Source organism: Spea bombifrons, chromosome 4 (genome assembly GCF_027358695.1).
Source record: "Spea bombifrons isolate aSpeBom1 chromosome 4, aSpeBom1.2.pri, whole genome shotgun sequence".
NCBI lineage: Eukaryota > Metazoa > Chordata > Amphibia > Anura > Pelobatidae > Spea > Spea bombifrons.
Window position 1 is genome coordinate 98,128,229 of NC_071090.1, and position 23,189 is coordinate 98,151,417.

Genomic DNA, 23,189 nt, shown 5'->3' on the forward strand with positions numbered 1-23,189 from the left:
TACCATTATTGTGTAAAAATAAAAAATATAAAAAAATGTAAAAAAATTAAAATAATTTTTTTTTAAAAAAAATATATATAAAAAAAAAAAAGATAATAAAAAATTCTTAAAAAAACCTTACATCCCATTGCCCTAGCATAACATCTAGCCAGTATAACCCTCCTGCCCCCGTTCACAACCCTCAAACCGGTTAAGCCATAGGCATAAAAATTATACAAAATTGTACACCTAATAGTATGCTCCCTGGTGCTGGGAAAGTCTGGAAAATCTATGTAAATTAGGTATTTCTGAAATCAGGACACCTGAATTGATAAACTTGGAGGGGATTTTCCATCACTTTACCTAATTTTGTGAGGATTCAGAGGGAAAATGTAAAAAAAAATTAGTTTATTTTTCTAATCCTCGCTAGTTTTTACTAAATTTCTCATTCTAAATTTTCAGCTAATCATCCAACTATGGTATCAAACGAAAGCTCTATCTCTCCAATATATAGTTTACATGGGTACACTATTCACAGGAACAGAGAATAATCGCTAAACCGACATACCCCAAAAATGGCAAAATTGCTCTGGGCTTTGAGGTACCAAAAACCCCTGGGATTGAAGGGGTTAAAAATGTGAGTTTTTATTATTATTTTTAAAGGCGGGGGGTTATTTTTGGTTTTGGCTAAGTGAACCGTGAATGTTTTGGTCCAGAATTTTCATTTTGGTGCATCCCTAGAATAAATAGAACTATTTCATTTTTAATTATCCTGAGTCCTGAATTTGTAGTCACAAAACTTTCTAGGCCCAGAAATCAGTGAGAGGAAAAGTAAAGGTTTTGTGTCATTTACTTTAATCTGCATATTTTGTTAAAGGCCATATTTTCTCACAGTGAAAAATGTGCGGCCCGCACACGTATACAATTCTGATTAAGTGGCCCACTGCAGAAAAAACTTGACACCCCTGGCTTACAACCACCTACGTTGAAAGTTCAGGTTTCAGCTATCAGTTTTGAATTGGCTTCGCTACAAATGTTTATTTTCTGGCAATTTTCTCCTCCGTGTTTTGTTTGGCACATCTAATAATGCACATTGCCTCCCTAAGATTAGCTTTATCTTCGCTCCTATCTTCCTCATTTATGGTTTCTCCTGTAATATATTTGCCACATCTTGGAAGGACCACAGAGGTTTCCCTTTTCTTTTAGTCTAACAAGTGGAATGCAGTGATCTGCTGCCTTTAGCAGAACATCTCTTAAATAGTTAAATTTCTCATGGACTCTGTCTAAAGATATCCAGACCACCACTCACCTACCAATCTTTCCATAATAGAACAACCTGCCTTTCCAAAATCATAAAGCTTGGTTTTACTGTTGTACATATCAACCTCTCTCATTACAATAATCAAAAAGATTGATGATCACTGGAGCCCAAACACTTTTCTACGATGCCATCCAAAATCAAGTCTCAGTTTGTAAATACTAAATCCAAAAACAGCCTCCTTACTTGTTGGCTCCTCTACCAACTACCCAAGACTCAGTCCCTGTAAGGAATTTACAATGCTGCAACCCCAGGATGAGATTACTTTCCCACGTGACTAGAACATTAGACATTTGTCATAATTAAAAACAAAACACAAGATAAATTACAAAAAACAAATGTTTATTTTGGGAACAAGAAACGAACAATATGACCATGTGCTTTATTCATTTGACGAAGAACCCACAGTGCTTCTGATGTGTCCCAGATACATGCGCAATCTACCTCACCCGTAGGTCAGATATATACCAGATAGGCACTATATATACAGCGACCAACGAAAATAAAGGAAGGAGAAAAAAAAGCTGGACTAAAATCTTGTCATAACTAATATCCAAGAGACTAGTCAATAAGAGATTAGCCTCCCCGACGCATGTATGCTTATGACGCAGGCTAACGTCTCCTTCACCAGGATGTCTGAACATTTCTTCTAATCGGAATCGCTGTCGCTCTCGGCCTCCTTCACGTCCACGCTGAACTTATACTCTTGGTCGCAGCCCATATAAGCATCGCTCATGAAATAAAGGGTGTAGTTGTGGCCTCCTGTAGCAGGTGCCACAAAATCCAGCTTTACCTGTAAGATGAGAATAAGTGGATTTGATGTTAATAAAGAATAAATCTTTACAGATACAGTACCTGATCTCTTTCAGAAGGGACCCTGCTGCCCCAAGCATTATCAATTCATTTTTCTTATACTCCCATTGAGTGCAAATATCAATATATTTAAAAGATAGAGAACATTTAGCTGCATATTAATGCTTCAGCAAAAAGAAGTCACTTAAAAATATCCTTTATTACTTATGTAACAAATTATCCTACAAACGGGTCTGAAAGAAAAGGTCTTAAAAGCAAAAAAAGAAATTTATAAATATAAGTTTTCATACGTATAGAAGAAAACTGTCAGAGCTGCAAATAATTATAGTATAAAGGGTAGCAGATGCCCGGAACAGCTTTCAAATGGAAGTGGCACAGGCAAACAGTGACTTAATTTAGGAAAGTTTGCAATGTGCATAAAACTATGCTTAACAGTTAATAAGTTGATCATTTAAAAAGGTCAGACTAGAGCGGCAAAGTTGGTTTCTTTCTGCCATTTAATACGCAACAGGGGAAGGCACATAGCCGATTCCACTGAACCTTCCCAATAGAAGCTAAATACCTTGGCTTTCTGCTGCAAAGTCAGCCTCTTGATGGAAATCAAGCTGTTAGACTTGGCATCTCCAATCACAACCCACCAGCCTTCCTCACGTTTCTGTGGACAAAGAACAGATTTGTGTAAGCGTCTTTTTTTTATCGTACATTTCTTGCTGTTTCAACACAGAATGAAGCTATCGGAAATATTAATATGAAAGATACACGGCGCTCGACATACCTGGGGGAAAAGGGGAGCGATGACGGGTCCCGTAACTTCCTCTTCTCTCTCCAGCTGCACGAGAACCACAACAGCTCCACCACTGAGACAGAAATACAAGCAGAATTAGACACCTGGCCTCACCCACGTTACACGGACCTGTCTGCAGTCCAGAGCTATCGAGGATCCATATTATTATTATATTTATATAGCACCAACAATCTACGCAGCGCTTAATACAATACATATATTCAAGGGGTCTGACAAGACGAGAAATGACAGACTAAGAGAAACCGATATATTAGGAGCGAGCCCGGCACGCAACCTTACAATCCTGAGGATTTTGTTTAACCCTTTGAAAAATAACTGAAACAAACTTTGGGGCAGATGCCATCAGAAAAAGAAAGGTTAAGTGCTCTAAAACTGAGGAAATAAAAGCTGCATGTAATGAAGCTTTCCAGCATTTATCAGTATTGGCTGACAATCTATTTGTATTTCTATACGTAGCTGATCCTACAGATACGGTCAAGAAACTCAAACATGTTCTCGCTCGTCCTCTTACCTCCTGATACAGTCCTTGTCTGCCACTTCATAAGACAGCTCAATGTTGGGGTAGCGGTTACAGAACCGCGCCACGTCGGCCATCTGCATATCGCCGAGCTGCAGCAGCTCTGTGCGCTCATCATCCTCCATTTCCATAATATCGAAGACGCTCTCCACTCCCTGGAAAGTATAAAGACAGGGCTCAAGTTAGTTCAGGCACAGTGGCCGCCAACATTATCATTGGTCACATATTACATCCAGTGTTTATCCCATTAAACAACAAGTTATCTCAAAATGGACAAAATGGTTTTCACCGAAAGATGTTTGGTAAAGAAAACAGGTAATTAGTGAAAGAGCTGGGTATGTGGAACATTTATATATTCCAACGCATGCACCCATTTTACCGTATTATGCGGTCAATTGCTTTACAGCGGCCATATGGAATAGAGCGTTACCTTGTCCGTGCATCTCTTAATGTGTTCAGAGCTGAAGTGAGGCAGCTGTTTCAGATAGGAGTCCTTGGACCACATAGCCTGTGTCACCATCTGCGCCAGCTCCATAGCAGCCAGCGCGGGGCTAAGCCAGCCATTACTGGACAGGACATCCACACACGCTTGGATGAGTCGAATGGCCTAATGGGAAAATACATTATTATTAGCAGTGAACCACAGCACTTGCTATATTTACCAATTAATGAAACAGCTCATCAACGCCATCATGTGTAATGGAATGTGCCTTGATGACTGGTAATTGCTCTATGTAAGATTATAGCGCAGCAGTGCAATGTATCAATGTACCGATTCACTACAGTTTAAAGTTCTCTTGCGCAGTCCTCACCTTGCCGAGGATCTCCTCTGTGTCAGACTGAAGTTCTGCGCTAAGCTGCATGCGCGACAGATGAGCCTGAAGAAGCAGATTGGTCTTCACATGCGGGTCATTGAACTTGGGGTTGGTAAGCTTGTGAGGTACCTTCTGTGCCAGCTGGAACAAAGACAAACAAATTTTAATGGAATAAGTTTATATTTCAGAACTTTCATAAAAATAAAATTACAAAGTGTTTCAGAAGCTTAGTATGTTACTGATCTGCTCGCATTCACGAACAATATTTTGCTATTCTTGAAAATGCATAGCATCCTTTGTCTTATTAAATACTCTTAATGTTTTATTTTAGGACCTTTAATTCCTTGCAGTAGTTTGTATTATGGTATAATTCTTATATTGTCTTTCACAATCTAAATTATGTCATTTATGAACGCAAAAAGCGTATTCCAGCAGTACCTGCATAGACTTTAATAGCATGCATCAGAATGTTTTTTAAATAAATACATAGGAATGTACAAAAATCAAGCAGTAAAGAAGGGATGGGACAGAATGCTTGCAGAAGGAAAGAAAAGATGCCAGAACAAATCATATTATAGAAAACCATGCAGCAGAAGATTATGGTAGAGAAAAGAGTGCAAAGCCTGTCAAAAGGTCTAAGAGATTCAAATTCCCCTGAAAAAGTAGAATGCTTGCACAGTTGGCGATGCATATTTATGATCTTCTCTAGTCTTGTTTCTGATAATCAATGAATTAAAAGCAGAATGTTTAGCATGAATACCAAGGAGAAAAGCAGGAAAGCACATCAGTCTTACCTGTCGGAGGAGGCTGTCCTCTCTGTGCCGGATAGGAATGCTCTCGTACTCTGCCGCATTAGAGATGATTTCTATCAGACCCCGGACCTTTGTCTTGGCGTTAAGAGACATACTGAAGAGCTCTGGGGGGAAGGAAGACGAGGATTAACAGAGAGAAATAAACGAGGGCAGCTGCAAGTGAAAAGAAGGCCAAATGCTCACCTATGGTGGTATAGTTGATGTAGTAATAGGCAGCAATCATTCCCAGATTGAGCGGCGCAACGTCCATCTCGTCCTCTATGCTGATACACTTAGACTGCTCCAGGTCACTTAGAGTCTGCTCAACAACTTCAGACAGATGATCTGACAAGTGTCTGTGAGAGACCCCTGGAAAAAAAAGCCAAAGAGATTGAGAACCAAATTTCCAAACAGGAAAAAGTAAATGAAAGACGAGAAAGTACAAAAAAACAAATCCACAGAAAAACACAGTAGGAGGAATGATGAGCTGTATTTTTTAAGTATCAAAACAATCAGTGAATCAGAACAAAAAGGTTTAAAGATGCATTAAAGAAGTAAAGACAGCGAAGACAAGGCAGAACAAAACAAGTGGCTTTATCTATACATTGTGTGTGTCATGGTAAAGGACCACTAGGCCTCTGTGTAAGATCTACCCTCAGCTATTGGTTTTTCTCACAGAAAAAGCAGATGATGCTGCTAACAGGAGCTTTACGTTTAGTTACTAAATTGTCAGCTCTGTTAATGTTGGACAAAACCTTCACAAACACGCTAGAAAGGCAAGTGGGGTGATTGGTGCTCTTTTAAACTGTGAACATGGGCTTTGTATTATTTTACGCTCAACCATCTCCAGCTCACACCTCAACGCGCATATTTCTAAAATACAGAAACATCAAGGAACACTTCTCACCCTGTAGATTGTAATAGTTGGGGTTCTGGGTCATACGTCTGTAGAGGAACGTCCAGGTCAAGTAATCCACTGCGTCTTGCTTGTTCTCAATGGTCTTGGTAACAATCTCGGCGTTAAAGTGGTCATGCATGCAATGGTCCAGATGAGATTCTACAGGCAGCGGTTCATAAAGGAACTTTTTGAAGAAATCCTGTGAAGGTAAACAGATATCCAAGCAAGATACATTAGCATTGTATTAAAAAAATACCCCCCCCCAAAAAAAAACAATGATGAATTGGTAAGAAACATCTTCCTCACCTTCTTTGATCCTTGACACATAATGACACAGCGACCCTCGTCATCTTGCAGTGGACGGTTTGCATAGCCTACCATCTGGAGGACATCATATATGGGATAGTCCACATACCTGTAAAGAGCGAGAGAATTATTAGATTTCATATATTATCGTATATTTTATCATTATACAAAAATAAAAATGTTCCAAGGCCCGCAATACTTACGCGTGAATCTTGCCGTTATAATACTGTGTGTCCATGATGATTACCAAGTGAGCAGCAATGTTCAGACCCCAGCAGAGGCTGCGAGAAGCCACAATCACCTGCACAGCACCTGTCGGAAAAATAAAATAAGATGACAACTATGATGATACAAAACAGTGTCAATGTTTTCCTTAGATTCTTCTCAAAGCCAGATATCAGAGAGCACAGAATACGCCTAACGTTCAGATTAAGCAAACAATTATAAGAACATTAAGATTGAGCAGAGACGCGGCTGCTAGCGCTTACCTGTACTGAAGAGCTGTTCCACTATGCGTCTCTCAAGGGAGGAAAGCCCTTCGTGTAGATAACCCACTCCATTCAGAAGTGTCTCCTTCAGAGTGCCATCGCTTAACTTTTCTAAATATGGAGTCAGATCCTTCTCTGTGCAGTGCAGAAACCTGTGAAAGGAAACCAATAATGTCATTCCTGAACAACCGTAAAACTACCTCAAAACTCACAGCTCACCTTCCACCTACCTCTGCTGTTGAACGTCGGATGCACAAGTAGTGAGTATGTCAATGGCCGTAAGCCTCGTCTGTTTCCGAGATGGAACAAAGACAATAACTGGTTTCTTGGGTGAGTGCTTCACGATAGCATGGTATACCGGCTTCGCCATAGAGAGTAGCCTGGTCTGTGTATGACTGATATTGAAGCCCTAGGATTGAGAGAGCAAACGTGTTTAAGAACTTTGTGTCACTTGTCTAGACCATTTTAAAAGATGACGGCCTACTTGAAAAAAATGAATTATTTTGTTTTAAAAATGCAGTGCACTTTATTTATGGAGGGCACATAATGCTAGACAGGCAATCATATAATGCCTCCTTTCTCCAGAGTGTAATTTTCATTTATTTTTCATGCACTGTGACATTCATGCACTGTGACCAAGCCAATGCTGGCTGGCACCCCTGGACTTTTCCTGTTTTTGGATAGTTTGCCTTTTCCTTAAGAGATACATTTTACCAAAAACATTAGCATTGGGCTAATGTTTTTGGTAAAATGTATCTCTTAAGCAAAAAAACAAACAAAAAAAATTATATATTATATATATATATATATATATATATATATATATATATATATATATATATATATATATATATATATATAAAATTTACACCCAATGTGCTTCAAGCTACCTAAATCCTGGAAGATCAGCACATGCAAACACACATAAAAACCTACCTGTATGTGCAGCTCTAGCGGAACAGGCCTCACGTTGGGGTGGAAATTGAATGTAGCAGTGGCACTGCAGCCCAGCCAATGAGCCACATCCTTTGCATTGGAGAGGGAGGAGCTGAGGGCCACAATTCGGATTGGCCTCTCAATCTGAGAAGAGATGTAGCGCATTCGAGAGCAGATCACCTCCAACACGGGCTGCAATGAAACAAAAGACCATAAGAGAACATCAACAACTGATATTGTTTCTACTACACTTATTACATTAGGTATAAATTCTAGATAACATGGAGGCCTCTCTCTACAGAGGTCGATTAACACTTGGTTACACCTCTGTTCTGGAATATTAAACCTTAAATAAAAAAATAAAGTCTTTAACAAATGTCTATGGTCCTTTAACATCAAGACTGAACAGCAAGTAAATGAATATATAAAAGCCCAAAAGGAGAGCCACGGCTTCTTTGGACGCTCTTACCCCATTGGCTCCACCTATAAGGTGAGTCTCGTCGACAATGAACAGACTGACGTTCTGCACATTCTTGCGCTGCTTCCACCGGCGTGATAAGATGTCCCATTTCTCCGGCGTACTGATGATAATATTCCCCTTGCCCAGCAGCTTCAAGTCTGTGCTGGTCTCGCCAGTCAGCAAAACAACTTTCTTGTACAGCCTCTCCTGGAACTTCTCAAACCAGTCCATGAAAACCTGGCGTTGGAAGAGAACACGCAAGAAAACACATCCGTAAATAAGCAGAAAATCAGCCCAATGTGGAATAAAAAAACAAAAGTAACAGAGCAGCATTTTTAACTCATATTCCCCCAATTTTGCTTAGGGGATGGATTCTCTTTTAATACCAATGGCGGTATTAATTGTACACCGAATGTCATTCGCTTTATCTGTAATTGGGCATGGGCCGATTAACTCGACCTGCACGTTGATAGAAGGCGATAGCCCAATATACCCTGCAGTGTTAATCATGCCCACCTATGCCTTACCGGGACCCTTTTAAACCCCCCCCCTCAACAATTATCAACGATGGGGCTTTTAGAGGCGTGAACATGGCTAGATTTTAGTTCCACGCACAGTATATATACATATATTTAGCTATAGAACCAGAATGTCCTTTCTTGAAAAGGGAAAACAAAACAAAGCGTGAGGCTGTCATCTATTATGAGAATATATTTACATAAATGAATCACAGCTCACATTTTACAGGCAGTTGTTACAGCTAATGAAAGCACAAAAAAGTATGTAATGGGATAATGAGATTGATGGAGAGGAGGTGTGGGAGGATATATTAACGGTGTACTGCTTTCTTAGAACAACTCAAACAAATAGAAATTATGCAGGAAAAAAAACTCTTAACTGCTTCAAGTAAGACTGGTAATGATTGCCAAACATCATGCCAGATCTCCAGTGGGGAAGAAAGCATTAGAGAAACAAAGTTCTCAGCATTCAGAAGAAGGTAGGAGGCATTTTGCAAAGAACAAACTCTGCTGTGTACTTTCAAAGAGGGAAAGGAGTGGGCTCAGAGAAAATGTCAGGATAATTTGATGGGAAAAATAAAAAAGAAATATTAAAAGTTAAATCAAAAGAATGATCCAATATGACAAAGGGGGAATTGCAAAACAAAATTAAACTAGTAGAGCATAAAACACATTTCTTGTAGTCAGGACACTGGGCATAGCCATTAGCAATGAGCTTCACTAGTTCTCATACTACATGCATACATTCACATTAGTTATTTGGAGATATATATATATATATATATATATATATATATATATATGACATGATTCTCTATAAAACATGCTATATGTGACAGTAGGCCTAGGGCAAAGGTAACATTGCCGAATGGGTGAATGCAGCATAGGCACTGTATGGTCTGTTTGATCTAATTGGCATATAGGAAGAAGGACATCTAGAACTGTTCTATAGTTTGACCACAACTGCCATAACGTTTATCAAGGTAACAAGAGCAGAAGCATGGAAACTGCTGTATAAGGGACTTGAATAGTAGATGTAGAAAAGTCTGTTAAGAAAATCAAAGTTTAAACCAACACAAAATCATAGAAGCATGCGTTAAGTTAGTATGAAGGAAACAACTGTCACTTGAAAGATCACTGACAGATACTGCTGAAGATAATAGAAATTACAGTAGTTTGTGGGATAGGCTGTTCTACCGCAAAGAGATTTCAGTGACCGGTGAGAGATTTCTCACTACAAATAAACGTATTTCCAGTACATTAAACTGCATATTGAGTGTATACCTGCTCTGCCAGGGCCTCCATAGGTGTTATATAGACGCAGCGTCCCTCAGAGTTCTGCAGTAACATTCTTAGGATAGCAAACTCGGCACAAATGGTCTTTCCGCTTCCAGTGGGAGCTCCCACGAAAACATTGTCATCGCTATTGTACACGGTGTTAAAGACTGGAGAGAAGGAGAAGGCAAAGTGTTAACTCACGACAACAAGGTGAGGATATGGATCTCTGGCACAGCATAGGGAGAAATTGTATACACGTTTTATTTTATAAGGCGCCAAGTAACGCACCTTGGGTCTGGATAGGGTTAAAGAAAGGGAATTTGTCCTGGTACAAGCTCTCGAAGGAACTGTTTCTCAGGGCAGACACGGGCAGGGGTTGCAGGTCCAGCAGCTCCGTGGGTGGCGGGTACTTTTCCGGCAGTATCAAGTGGCGGAAAGAGACCGGCAGTTGCGTCTCGCAGGCTGAAAAACAAAGCAATTGAGAGCAATTATTCCTCAGATGCTTTGTAACATGCATATTACTGTATTTCAATGCATTTAATGCAATTCTCCATCTCGTCGAGGAATATGTAATACTCTAAAAGGAGTTGCAGACTAGAGACTGGCAGAGTTAGATTATCCACTTACACAGCCAGCGATCGGACACGACTCGAATGAAGTACTGCGGAGGCAAAGGCTCAAAGACGGGAACAAAGAACGTTACAAGGTGCTCATCTTGTGCGTATTTTGCCTTCAGGAGAAAGTACTCGTGGTGCAGGATGACTTCACTGTCCACGTCTTCCACCAAGATCCAGAAAGCTTCAGAGGAGCCATGAACCTGAGGAAAGCACGCCGTTTAATGAGACTCAAACTACATGGACACATTCACATATATTACATAGTTACTGGTAATGTTAACAATTAAGTTAGGGTCATTGCGGATAAATTCAATTAGTATGAAGGAAACAATTACCACTTCTGACAATATATATGAAGGTATTTTGTTTTGTAGAATAAGCTGTTCCACCCCAAAGAGATTTCTGAGGAAGTAAAGTCACTAGTATCTCACGGGCACCGTTACCAGCGAGCGCCATCTGTACTTCAAATGTACCAAACTTGATTTAATCATCCTGAAAATAACATGGTACACCCTAACATTGAACCAATTGAAACAACTGACACCAAGGGATTTGCAGGATGAGGAAGAAACTAAAACATTCAGGGCTGAACAACAGAATAAGGGTTATTTAATAAATAAATAAAATGCAACGTCTCACCTTCTCATCCCACTGGAAGTCCGGGGTTATCGTGAGCTCCACTTTGAGCGTGGAACGTGTGATAGGCTGCAGGTGCACAGAGAGGTCCAGCTTGGGAAACAAGTGCACATACTTGTGAATGGTTTTGCCCATTTTTGGCATGCGGATAAGTTCACCTTTCAGAAAGAAGCAAAGAAAACAAAACTAATTAGCACCATACTCAGTAAAACAGAAAATACGGCAGAGGAAACAGACATAAAAAAGGGGGCAATGCAGCAGAAAGGTGAGTGAGCGCTCAAAGGAAGATGTCCGACATAAGCATGATGCCTTTTGCACATGGAAAACAAAATCTGGGTCATTTACCTATCTCATTGTGGTTCAAGTCATACAGGCGCTCAAAGGGAAAATTCTTCTTCTCAATCTTCTTTACCACTTCCTCTGGGAGCTTCTTAAACTGACGCAGCGGACACATGGACTGCCACCTGGAACAACAAAAATGCATCTGATCATCATACAAAATGCACCGGAGGATGGAGACAGACAGCGGATTGCGTGGTTCTTACATTCTCTTGTCTATCATTTTGCAGAGGTTCAGTGTCTTGTCTGTGAGTTGAGCCCATCCTCTGTTCAAGACTATTTCAAATATGGCTCGCATGAGACGTCCGGCAGACTGCGAAAATTAGGAGGCGGATTTAAATAGGAGAGCAAGTAATATTTAAAACAAAAAAACACAGGGAACACCTTTGTGACTGTTTTGTTAATCTGGGTATTTTAGGACTACTCAAGTGGTAAATCTCTATGGCTCCTCTAGGCTTAAAGGTCTTCTCTGCCAGGTAACCCACCGAAAAGTCCTTGAAGAGTGTTTAAGCCTATAAACTACAATCTAAACGTACAATAACAGTTGGTGAGTAATTGAGTATATAACCCAAAGTCAATCCATGCCCTACTGAATTCGAACAATAGCATTTTCAAACAACCTCACCCAGCGTGTTACTTTTTCTTTATTGTTCCAGCCACTGGCCTACATTTTATGTAAATAGATTAAGGTTAAAAAATAGCAGCTAAGTCATAGTCTAGAGTCCCCAGTTATTGCTCTTGTTGCCCAGTATACAATATGGAAAACGCACAATTTGTTCAATGAATAAACCTTTAATCATGTCATTTATAAAACCAGCGGTAACAGTACCTGAGTAACATACACCATGTCGGCCATCAAAGCAAACCCTTCAAGTTTTAGTTGAGAGATGAAGGCTTGGAGTAGGACGTTGATCTGAAGGGAGCGAAGGAGCAGTGGTCAGTCTCATAATAATATCTATTGCTGACACTATAACTACTTCACCGCCTATAGATTATTAAATAAAGTCTCACCTTAGCGCTTGGCTCCTCTATACTCTCCTTCACAGGGATTGGAACTCTCTCTAGGAGCTTTTGTAGTTCCAGTTTTTCCTCCTGTATGATAAACAAACAGAATTTCGCTGTAGAATTTGGCAGCACATAAGAACCATTCGGTCCATCAAATCTAATCCTCACATTTAAATCAATCCTTGGTTTTGTCTTAGATTAAGGAACGCCATAATCTCATGTATGTTTGAATTCTCTCACTGTACTAGCCTCTACCACTTTAGCTGGGAGGCTGTTCTCCTTCAGTAAATTAAAACTTTTTTTATGTTACATCTAAGCTACAGAACCTCTAAGTTTTAGGTAACGACCTCTTGACTAGAATTTCCTCTCCTTTGAAACATTCCCGCTGTCTGCACATCCCACCGTTGAATTGAGGATATACTGTTTGTTAGCTTAGGTCAGTAACTTGGATCCCATAAAAACTGCAACCTTTTACATCGGTGTACAAATAATTCAGCATGCAATTATCGGTTAGCATGTATCTGCATATATGCAACGCCTATTCATAAGAACACAAGATGGACAATAATGTACAAAAAAAAAAAATTCTAGTGTGCATCATTTTACGTTGATTGTTCTAACTCTACCTCATGTTATGACTGCACATTTCTGCTAGTTGAAAGGATTGTTGGTGGTAGTAAGCTGTGGTAGCAGCAATGAGTTTTCACCGCAGCTCACAGAACCCCTGGGTTCAACTCACCTCTCGGACTGTGATGTTCTTGAACTCTGAGGACAGAGAGAACACCCGGAACATCTCGATCTCACTGAGTGTTGGCTTCAGTAGCTGATTGTAGGTCTGCACTGACTCATTGGTGATATAGTAATGACTGGCGATGCGTCCCAACTCTGTCACCTAAAAAAAAATGATTGTATGCAATAAACCTTACTAAACGACATGCCTAATGCGTTTTAATAAAAATGGCATCACAGGTCGAGAACGGCTAAAGGTGTTGGGTTGCCTCGTACCTGGAAGTTTCCGGTCTTCTTGTCATATTTAAGCAAGTTATTCTTGTCTAGCATGAGGGCTGCTGTGTGAATGAGGTCCAGGCGCCTGTGCTCCAGCAATGGGTCGGATTTGAGGTCATCATGGGAAATACCATACAAGGTGGGTGACCGTAACATTCGGATGTATAAGTAGGTGTAACCCAGCCAGTTCACCGCATCCTACAGTGCAAAGAAAAGCGTTAAGTACCGTGTTAGCCTTCTTACTAGCCAGCATCTATAAACAAGTAATTTCCTTAGTTAGATTTCACATGCCTTTCTAAATGTACTCAACTCTAGATTAGATGTTTAGTCTAACTCCCTATAGCGTATATGCGTCTTTCCTACATACAAAACATGTTGTAGTTGGATACCTTTGCGTTTTGAACATTTCCCAGGACTGCCTCGGCATTGAGCATGTCAGGGAGCTTGGCAATCACTTGACTCTCAATAGGCAGCTGCTGGTTCAGGAGAGAAAGATAATACTGCAATTCCCCATGAGATGTGATGAGGATTCCCTCGCCTTTTGTATCGTACTGCGGACGCCCAGCTCTTCCAAGCATCTGAAAAGAAGAAGATTGAAGTTTTCTAATCTATCAAAGGCCATGACATACCTGCAACGCTAAAAAAAAACTCCCGCTCTTGATGCATTGGGAGGAAGATTGTTTGATGGAACTTTACACTGTCTAAAGAGAGATGAATCTTAGGACATTTAACATTTGATGTTAAAGAGCAGAGACCCTTATGTTTAAAACATCCTTGCCACCTTACAATTCATCAAAAACGCTGCTGCCAGACTTCTCCTCCTAACCCATCAGCGCTTTTATCCATTGCACACCACCGCAGAATATGATGGCACTGCATAAACACAAATAATAATGGCAACATTCATACTGACCTGCAGGATATCCAGGGCCCCCAGTTCTGTCCAGCGTCCCTTCTCTGGGCTATACACCTGGGTGCCTTTGATAATAACAGTGTGAGCTGGGAGATTAACACCCCAAGCCAGAGTGGCAGTGGACACGAGAACCTAAAATGCAAAAAGTACATCCAACATTTAGAGCTCATTTTATCTTCCCATCACAGTACCTTCATTTTGCTATGGCTCACATACGGCAGTATTGTGCTGCCAACAGGATCCTAATTTTCCCTTGCAGGTTAAAAACAACAGTTTTAATGAGGTTGTTTGGTATCCAATTCCCCAACACGGTGTCACTCTTGCCAAGGTCTGATCACCGAGAATGACAATGCTAAGTTTAATGCTTTTTATATGGCTAATTAGCTCATTAAATTTCCAGTATAATCCAAGTGTTATGTCCAATTCTCATTGGTAATTTCATTGTGGATCTCACATCACTAACTGAAGCTCTACCCTGCAGTAGATAAGCAAATGTGCTGCTTACACGCTATAGAAACGCATCTTGTGCATGTATAGAGTGAATCGGACATGAGGTGTGTGCTCACCTGAATGTGTTTGTCAGCAAACAGATCCTCCACCAGAGTCCTGTCCACACGGCTCATTCCAGCGTGGTGAATAGCAAAACTATACGGCAGAAGATCCTTCAGTTCTAGATTCTAAACGAATAGCAAAGTTTGCAAGTATGAAACAACAACTCTTATGGACTATGGAAGGTTAAAGCACAGATCCCAACGCTTCTTACTTTGCATTGCTCTGCCTCTGTACGCAACACCTCAGTGGAGGCAGATCCCTCTCGCAGGAACAGCCCCAGCGTGTCTTTCTCTAGGCACATGTCTCTGATCGCCCGAGATGTCTTGCCAGTTTCCTTTCTGGAGTGAACAAATACTAGTACCTAGAGAATTAAATGGCCAACTGTCAGAGCTGCACACAAACACTGCATACATACAGCAACCATCTTAACACAAAACAAATGCAAGATTAAAGGTTACAATTAGTAACTGCTGGCCAGTTGCATTCAATATGCTTTCCATTTAGTTGAAGCCACATTAAGTATCGATGCAGAGTAAAAATGCTCAACCACTATATGAACCCAAAAGCCATAATATTTAATTCTCTATCCATGTGTACATACACAGATTAGACTTTGCATAACTTAGTGTCCGTTAATATACATACTCAAAGCACCCAGTCCCTTAAATTTAACTTTCAAACACCGGGAGACCACTTAAAAACTACACACACAATCCTATGCTATAAACTATCGACATACCTGGTTCTTCCCAGCATGTTCCATGATCTTCTCATACACAATTTCATTCATGATTTGGAAGCGTTTGATGGCTTTCTTTTCTGTGATACCAACATAAGTCTGTTCCAGGGGCACAGGACGAAAACTGGGGCAGAGGAGAGAAAGAAGAGAGGTGAAGAGAAAAAATACAGATGCAGTTTCAGTAACAAAGCGTGTGTTTTAAGGTTTTTATATTGTGGTACATAGTGTTTAATAGGTTGACAGTCTTCTCATTATAGAGCATATAATAACATGTGCAGTTCTATAATAAAGCAGGGTGCTGTATTTACCTGTTGTCGAAATAGAAGAGTCCCTTGGCAGGGTCCACTCGAAGAAAGGTGGCCACATCCTCATAGTTAGGCAGCGTGGCACTGAGACCCACCAATCGAACATCTTCTTGTGTCATCTCTATGTTACGGATAGCACGAGCCACTAATGATTCCAGTACAGGGCCTCTATCATCATGCAACAGGTGGACCTCATCCTGTGCAACAGAAAAGAGTGGATGCAAAGTTAACAAAGCATTGATAACGCACACAATCATGACAGGCACCTGAGTGAACACTCAAATAAATGCTCACCAGAATGATCAGACGAACAAGCTGTGTGTAAGTTCTCTCTCCTCCTTTCCGGGTTATAATGTCCCACTTCTCTGGAGTACAAACAATGATCTGTGTGGCATTAATCTCCTCCTTGCACAATTGGTGATCACCAGTCAACTCTGACACTTTGATCCCATATGTAGACAATCTCTATGCAAGGGAAAAGGGAAGAAAAGGAAAAAGTGAATCAAAAAGTTACAGTACTAAAAGTGTTTTACCAAACAGACGTGATGAAATAACTCACCTTGCTGAAATTGCCCACCATCTCCTGTACCAAGGACCTCATGGGGGCAACGTAAATAATTTTGAAGTTGTCTACATTGATTGTACCATCGACATTGATGTGTTTTCCAATCTCCCGGAGCATGCACATCAGAGCTACGTTTGTCTTACCAGCTCCCTAATAAATAAAAGGGCAAAAACAAAGAATACAAAAGATGAATAAAGGTTCCTAAGAAACACGCAACAAGACCAGCCTGTGATGGACAGCTTCACATGTCGTCGTAATGCTTTGTGGCTGTGCTGGCTAGTAGAGAAAGGTTCTGTGGGCATAAGTGCGGACTGAGCACAACTAACACAAAATGTACTTACAGTGGGAGCGCAGAGCAGTAGGTTCTCATCAGTCTCCATTGCAGTTTTGAAGAGTTTGCTTTGGATTCTGTTTAGTGTTTTAAAACCATCAAACCCAGCCTGAGCATATTTTGGAAGTTTCTCCACTGCCACGAGTTGCTGAAAGGAAGAAAGTAATTGGTCTTAGCATTGCATTTAAATAGTTCAGCCAAAGACAGAGGGAAATTAGAATATTCACTAACCTCATCAGCAGCAAAAGGTTTGGGTTTTAATGCAGGCACATGCACTTCTTCATATCCTTTCCTCTGGCGCCTAAAGGAACCATCAGGTAGCTGGCAACGCTTGTTGGCCATGAAGTGACTGCCTTGGGCAAAGGCCAAGTCCTCCAGATCAAGGGCTTGGCGAGGAGTAAAAGCCTTTTTTCGGTGACAAAGCAACGAAAATAAAATTTTTGTTTCCGTTTTTTTAAATACTGTGATTTGTTTCAAAGCTGCAAAACTTTTCATATAATACATTGTTTTAACAGATGTGCTTTGCCTTAGGGTAATTGTCTGGCAACACCTCGGTTTTTTATTGTGGTGTTTGTTTCACTTGATCCCATACAATGGTGACAATCTAGGGCCATGAATGTATTACAAGTGTATAATTAATAAGTTTTACTTAACTAGACATCCCAAGATTAAACAGCCTTATTTTCTCACCTCTCCTCCCTGTTCAAGATCCATGCTCTCCAAATCTGTGTCCACTCGAGACTGTCTCACCCTTTCCCTGCGTGTGCGCTCCTCCTGGGATTGGAAAAGGCAGGAGTTAATAATAAAAACTCTACAACTCTCAGAAAATATGTCATGCTCATTTAATAAACATAATTTACCCTAATAAGGTCCTCTTTTTCAGTTTCTTGCAACTGATAAAGGTACTTTGACAGCTCAGGGTCTGAATCCATTTTATCCATAATCCTTTCTTTTTCAGCTTCACTCTGGGCACTTGCCAGAAGAGTACAGTACAGAACTGGAAAAGCAAAAACATGGCATTGACATGACACCATAGAGAATGATCTATTTATAAACGCAAAGTGTAAATTCCGAAAGCGAAATTGCTGGCAGTTATTAAAAACTTTGCCATGAATAAATGTAAGTGTTCCCAAAAAGGCATAAGGTCACAAACACCCAGACTACTTGTAAAAAAAAAACAAAAAAAAAAAACAACTAATTTTTATAAAAAGTAGAATCTGAATGTGATATCTCCACTTGGTAATAGCATCAGGCACACAATGAAAGTTAAAAGCGTCTGTGATGTTCTGCCTCTTCACTACGCACACATGCACACTTCAATTTGAATAAATTACAAAACTAAAATGGTTTTTACGACTAGCCCCAAAGCTGAAATTATAGATACAATATTTTGTTAAAACTGAGGAAACTGAGTATACCGTTTCCAGTTACAAATACTCAGCGTACAAAACACGCCTGGGTATCAGAAATAAGAGCACATGTTCATGAACAATTACATGATTGGAAAAAACAGGCGTGTAGATAAAGAGGGAACTACTTACTCATCATACGGTGCTGCCGAAGGATTTTAATGAAATCAAATGTATTGAACCCAAGTAGCAAAACCAACTGGTTTTCACATTCACGATCATCACCTGCAGTCTAAAGAAATAAAAAGATTATAAAGAAGGCAAACAACAATACTCATACAGAAAATAAGCTTTAATAGTGACCTAAAACGGATGATGTATACAAGCAATGATTATTTTGTAGGATAACATAACTTAATTCACAACCCACAAAACCTGGGCCAGTGGATTCAGACAATCTTGACCCATGCAAAGCCAACTGTATATGAAGTCGTGGGGACTTTACTGTTTGTTGTTTGCATATATTTTTTAAAAATATTTATTTAAAGATGTTTGCAGTGTGACAAGAAATTCTCTCCCCTCGTTTTACTTTGATCCACTTGGTCACTTTGAGCATGTAAAAGGATCAGCCCTATGGTCTTGAAAGGCTTAAATACCTGTATCATATTGTGTAGAGGCAAACATACCTTTAAAATCTCCAGGACTTCGTCTGCTTTCTTCTGAGACACAATGGCATCATCATAAAACCTGCTAAGTTGTCTCTGGAGCCAAAAGGCATCAATATCCCGAGGATGAAGATCTTTCTTCTTGGAACTCATGATTTCCCCAGATGTTACAAGCTAAAGAATTTAAAACCAAACATTAAAAACATCCTGGCGGACACAAGGTAACCGCCTTCGCAAAAGATCCTTATTACTGGCTGACATGCTTCCTTACATTAGCAGAGAGTGTGCCTTGTACAATAGCTTCATCTCCTTCCATGTCATCATCTGATGCATCATCCCGTACTTCTCCATACACATCTTCATCCCCTACCTGAATGAAAAAATAAAAAAAAACTGAGTGATTAACTGCACACAATTAGGAGGCTGGCAGTGTGGCAAGTTTGTAGGACTTATTTCTAGGTCACAAACCTCTTCATCAGATTCAAACTGCACGTTGACTCCATATGTTTCATCTATGTTATCATCTGCAGAAAAAAAATATTCACAGAAAAGAATATTAAGGATTTAAAGAGCCAATACGTACAGAGGGTTGCAACTAGTAAGGTTTCCAGCACCACAGGAACATTTGTATGGGCAAGGTCTCTGATTACCATGCACTCAAGACATCTTAACAGCCCTCGCTGGCGTGAGGCCCCAATGGGTTACTAATTACTATGTACTCAGGATAGAGCCACTAAAAATTCTCAATGCCAAAAGGTTATCAGCCAAATAATAGAAATGAAAAGTTATAAATTACGGATCAGGCTATGGGAATGCAATTATCTAAAGACATATGCATAAGGTATAAAGGTCAATGAAAAAGGCGTTTTCAAGGAGGACTATACTAATTGAAAACATTAAATCATGGAAATAGTGGTGCTGGCAAAACCTATGCAATTATCGCATTTTACAACTGAAACATTCTCCTTTAAGCGATTCGAGTGGAATGCAAAGATTATTTATCACACACCCATATTTTGAATTTCTTTATCGCCACCATAGTCTGAGATCTTTTTGCCCAAGTTTACAAGCACATGGTATCGGGTATCATCTGTCTGCCCCAGGAGCTGATCCACCTCCCTTCTTCTTTCCTTGTCTCGCAGTTTGTCATTCTTTAGCACAGCAAGGACTTCATCAGCTGCTCCACACAGGATATCTCGAGGCTGGTGGGACAAGTCAGTTAATACAATGCAAACTAAGGAGTGCTTGAATGCATCACTCTCCATTTTTCAAAATGTGATATGTATTATGATCTTCTAAAGGCTCCACAACCCTTAAATCACAAAAAATCTCTGCAGCCCTTCCAAAACAAATTTAATGTGTTTTAGTTTTTTCTATTACTTCACTTTAAGGCGTATAACACAAAATACAAGCGCAAAACCTTTACCTGGTCACCCAGAGCAGCCTGGATAAAGCTGAGGAGCACTTCGTAAGTTTCACGAGTCTCCTTGGTCTTGGGTTTGTATATGATTCCAACCATTTCATCAATGCCCTCTGATAGCAAGGTGTATCCTTTCATCTTGTTAATATCATGTCTGTCTTCATCTCGCTTTCTCCTCCTGGAGTACACAACAAAAAAAAAAAAAAGAAAAAAACTGAGCAATTCCTGAAAGCCAATAGGTTTCTGTAAATTCAGTTAAGGTAAAAGTAACACTACTCATCTTAAATATAAAGGTAAACGAAACCATATTTCATGTTTTATTCCTTCTGGAATGGTAATTTTCTGCACACAGGTTTCAAATTACCAGCAGCTACAGCAAATCAACTACAATGCATTAAACACACAAGTGGCCCCACTCACTTGGCACGTCTCTCTTCTTGCATCTGTGGCTTGGTTTTCTGTGCTTTGTCACCCATACGAGTGCCTTCCAGTTTCCCCACCAATGACAACACCTCTCCTGTGGGTTCATCTCTGCGGGTCCTGTCTATCAGAGAGCGATCGGCTTGAAGTACAAGGTTAGAGTTCTGCGGAGGGAAAAAAATGTATTTACTCATATGTGCATATATATAATACATCTATTAAATGACAAATAGTCCTAATATTTGTAAAAGTTAAACATTCCTGTTTTGGTGAATGGTTTAACTTATACAAGTACTGTGACTTCATGTAACACACTAAACAAATTTTGTGTTTTTAGTGCTTACAGTTTTTCAACAGTTACGCCAATAGTGAACAACCTCTGAAGCAGAGACTAAAATGCAAAACTTCCCTGCAGACAGCTATAGGTGACAAACCGGGGAGGAAAAATTGTTGGGGGATTTGATACCACAATATACTTGGAGCTGCCAGGTTGATGATGTTAAAGTGGTTTATTTTTGTTTGCTGTCTTTCTTTAATGGAAAGGCATCACGAGAGTATAATGCACAACCAGATGGTCACAGAGTCAAGTCCTTTGTAATAATGGACCTTACGTTTGGTAACATGGGAATACAAAAGATTTTGTATATTCCGAGAACCCCTGTTACAATGGTACAATTATCGCATATCAAAAATGTATATAAAATCACAGATTGTTGTATATGTTCTTATATTTTCAGATCCAGAATAATAAATGTTGAAACATAAAAAACAAACAGGTGCTATTTTTTTCTCTAGTTTCAAGGAAAATACCAAAGATATTGGCCTATGAAGGCAAGAAGCTCTTCCTAGATTTCTAACATTTTGAAAGATGGCAAAAGCAAAGCAGTCATCTGCGGTAAAACCGACATTGTTTTTATATTGTAATTTTTCTTCCCCCAAACCTACCGCTGCTCTGCACAGAATACCCAAAAGGGGGCACAGAAAACTAAACTATCAATCAAAGAATGTTAGAAAATTAGACACATTCATGTAAAACATGCATAGTCATAATTTATTCAGCCAACAGGTGGCACATTAACCCTATGATGTATAATGTAATGAGATAACTGCCCCTTATTAAGAAATCAGTTATCCATTGTCAGATTTACTGCAGATAGTATTCATATTCATACATTGTGCAATAGAACACTCACTATTTCGTGTGGGCTTTTTTGAGCAACACACTGGTCAGATATTGCACCAAGTGCGAGCCAAAAGGCCATACAAAAACTTTCCTCCAGCACCAATATTTAAACACATGAAGTACTCATAGTTATGGTGATCACCTCATTTTAAATTGCAAATCGCAAAATCTCAGTTACAAAGCAGTCTTCCTATGTCCACAGCATTACACGTATGTGCACATTTTGCCTCCAAGCCACCGGCTCCGTGGCTTTGTCTCGTTCCCGCGCGCCACGATTCTATCACCTAATAATCCCTGCTATAATCCATTCGTACTCACCGCTTTGTATTCATACTGCAAGCTACGGGCTGTTACATCCGCCATCCTGCCGTCTGCTGCCCGAACTCGCTTCACTCACGGGGCAAACAACGCGCAGAAGACGAAACTTCCGCCTTACAGCTTCCACTTCCGGTTCACGGACGCACTTCCTGTTATTTTTTTTCCCCTTGATTTAAAACTTTATTGGGAGGCGCATTTTAACATTCACAATACCCTCTTGGTCTTCGACTGTGTGTCTGGTAGTGTCCGTCTGTGTGTCCTCCCCGATGTTCCTGTCTGCTTGGCATGAGTGTATAATACGTGTATCTAGAACATGTGTATACAAGCATTGGAAAAATGAATTTATTTTAACCCTTTCATTGCCATTATTGTACGTTCCCTATAACTACATTTAGGTGACAACCTGATAAGCAGCTTACACTTTGCCAACAGGAAAATCTACATCTATTTCTTTTAGGGCACTTTAATCAATTTGCAGATATTTAGTTTAACCCCTTCGTGACCAGACCTGTTTTCATGTACGTTGTTTGAGCTGTCATTTTATTATTTCTTATTCACTGACCCCACACAAATGATGTTTTTTTCAGGACAATAAAGTCTTTCTTTAGACAAACCCATCCAGATGGGTATCGCTGTACTGAGATGTTTCTGAACACATACCCGGGTGTTGTTTGAAGTGACTTATACCAGCAGCTGTAAATTTATACCTGAAGTACAATGAGTGCGAAAAACCACAACCCAGAAAATAAATGATTTCACAAACATTGGCAGAGTCTGGTGCTGGAATTAGTGAAGTGGAAAAAAATTAAGTGAAGGAATTAGTGAAGGGGAAAAAAATGCCACCATTTGAAATGCCCTCTAGTGTCAATATATGGTTTGATGGGGGTAAATTGAATTGGCTGGCT

General features: G+C 39.9%; 1 protein-coding gene across 1 annotated transcript; it reads right to left on the reverse strand.

The window, feature by feature from the left end:
- Positions 1-1,622: 1,622 nt before the first annotated feature.
- SNRNP200 (small nuclear ribonucleoprotein U5 subunit 200) lies at positions 1,623-22,422 on the reverse strand. The gene is made up of 45 exons (XM_053464641.1): positions 22,285-22,422; positions 20,784-20,947; positions 20,370-20,541; positions 19,953-20,145; positions 19,412-19,467; positions 19,215-19,313; positions 18,965-19,117; positions 18,471-18,570; positions 17,790-17,926; positions 17,620-17,703; positions 17,161-17,334; positions 16,940-17,077; positions 16,593-16,748; positions 16,328-16,498; positions 16,037-16,230; positions 15,729-15,852; positions 15,201-15,350; positions 15,004-15,114; positions 14,438-14,569; positions 13,914-14,102; positions 13,525-13,722; positions 13,259-13,411; positions 12,526-12,606; positions 12,344-12,427; positions 11,721-11,827; positions 11,521-11,639; positions 11,179-11,333; positions 10,550-10,739; positions 10,211-10,384; positions 9,929-10,089; positions 8,136-8,363; positions 7,667-7,858; positions 6,961-7,139; positions 6,731-6,882; positions 6,446-6,554; positions 6,243-6,351; positions 5,946-6,135; positions 5,243-5,407; positions 5,042-5,163; positions 4,245-4,388; positions 3,863-4,039; positions 3,427-3,587; positions 2,886-2,967; positions 2,673-2,765; positions 1,623-2,090 (listed from the first exon to the last, which is right to left on the reverse strand). Exons 1-45 carry the CDS (start codon positions 22,327-22,329, stop codon positions 1,947-1,949), a joined length of 6,411 nt encoding a protein of 2,136 aa, XP_053320616.1. The 5' UTR covers positions 22,330-22,422; the 3' UTR covers positions 1,623-1,946.
- Between the last annotated feature and the right edge of the window lie 767 nt (positions 22,423-23,189).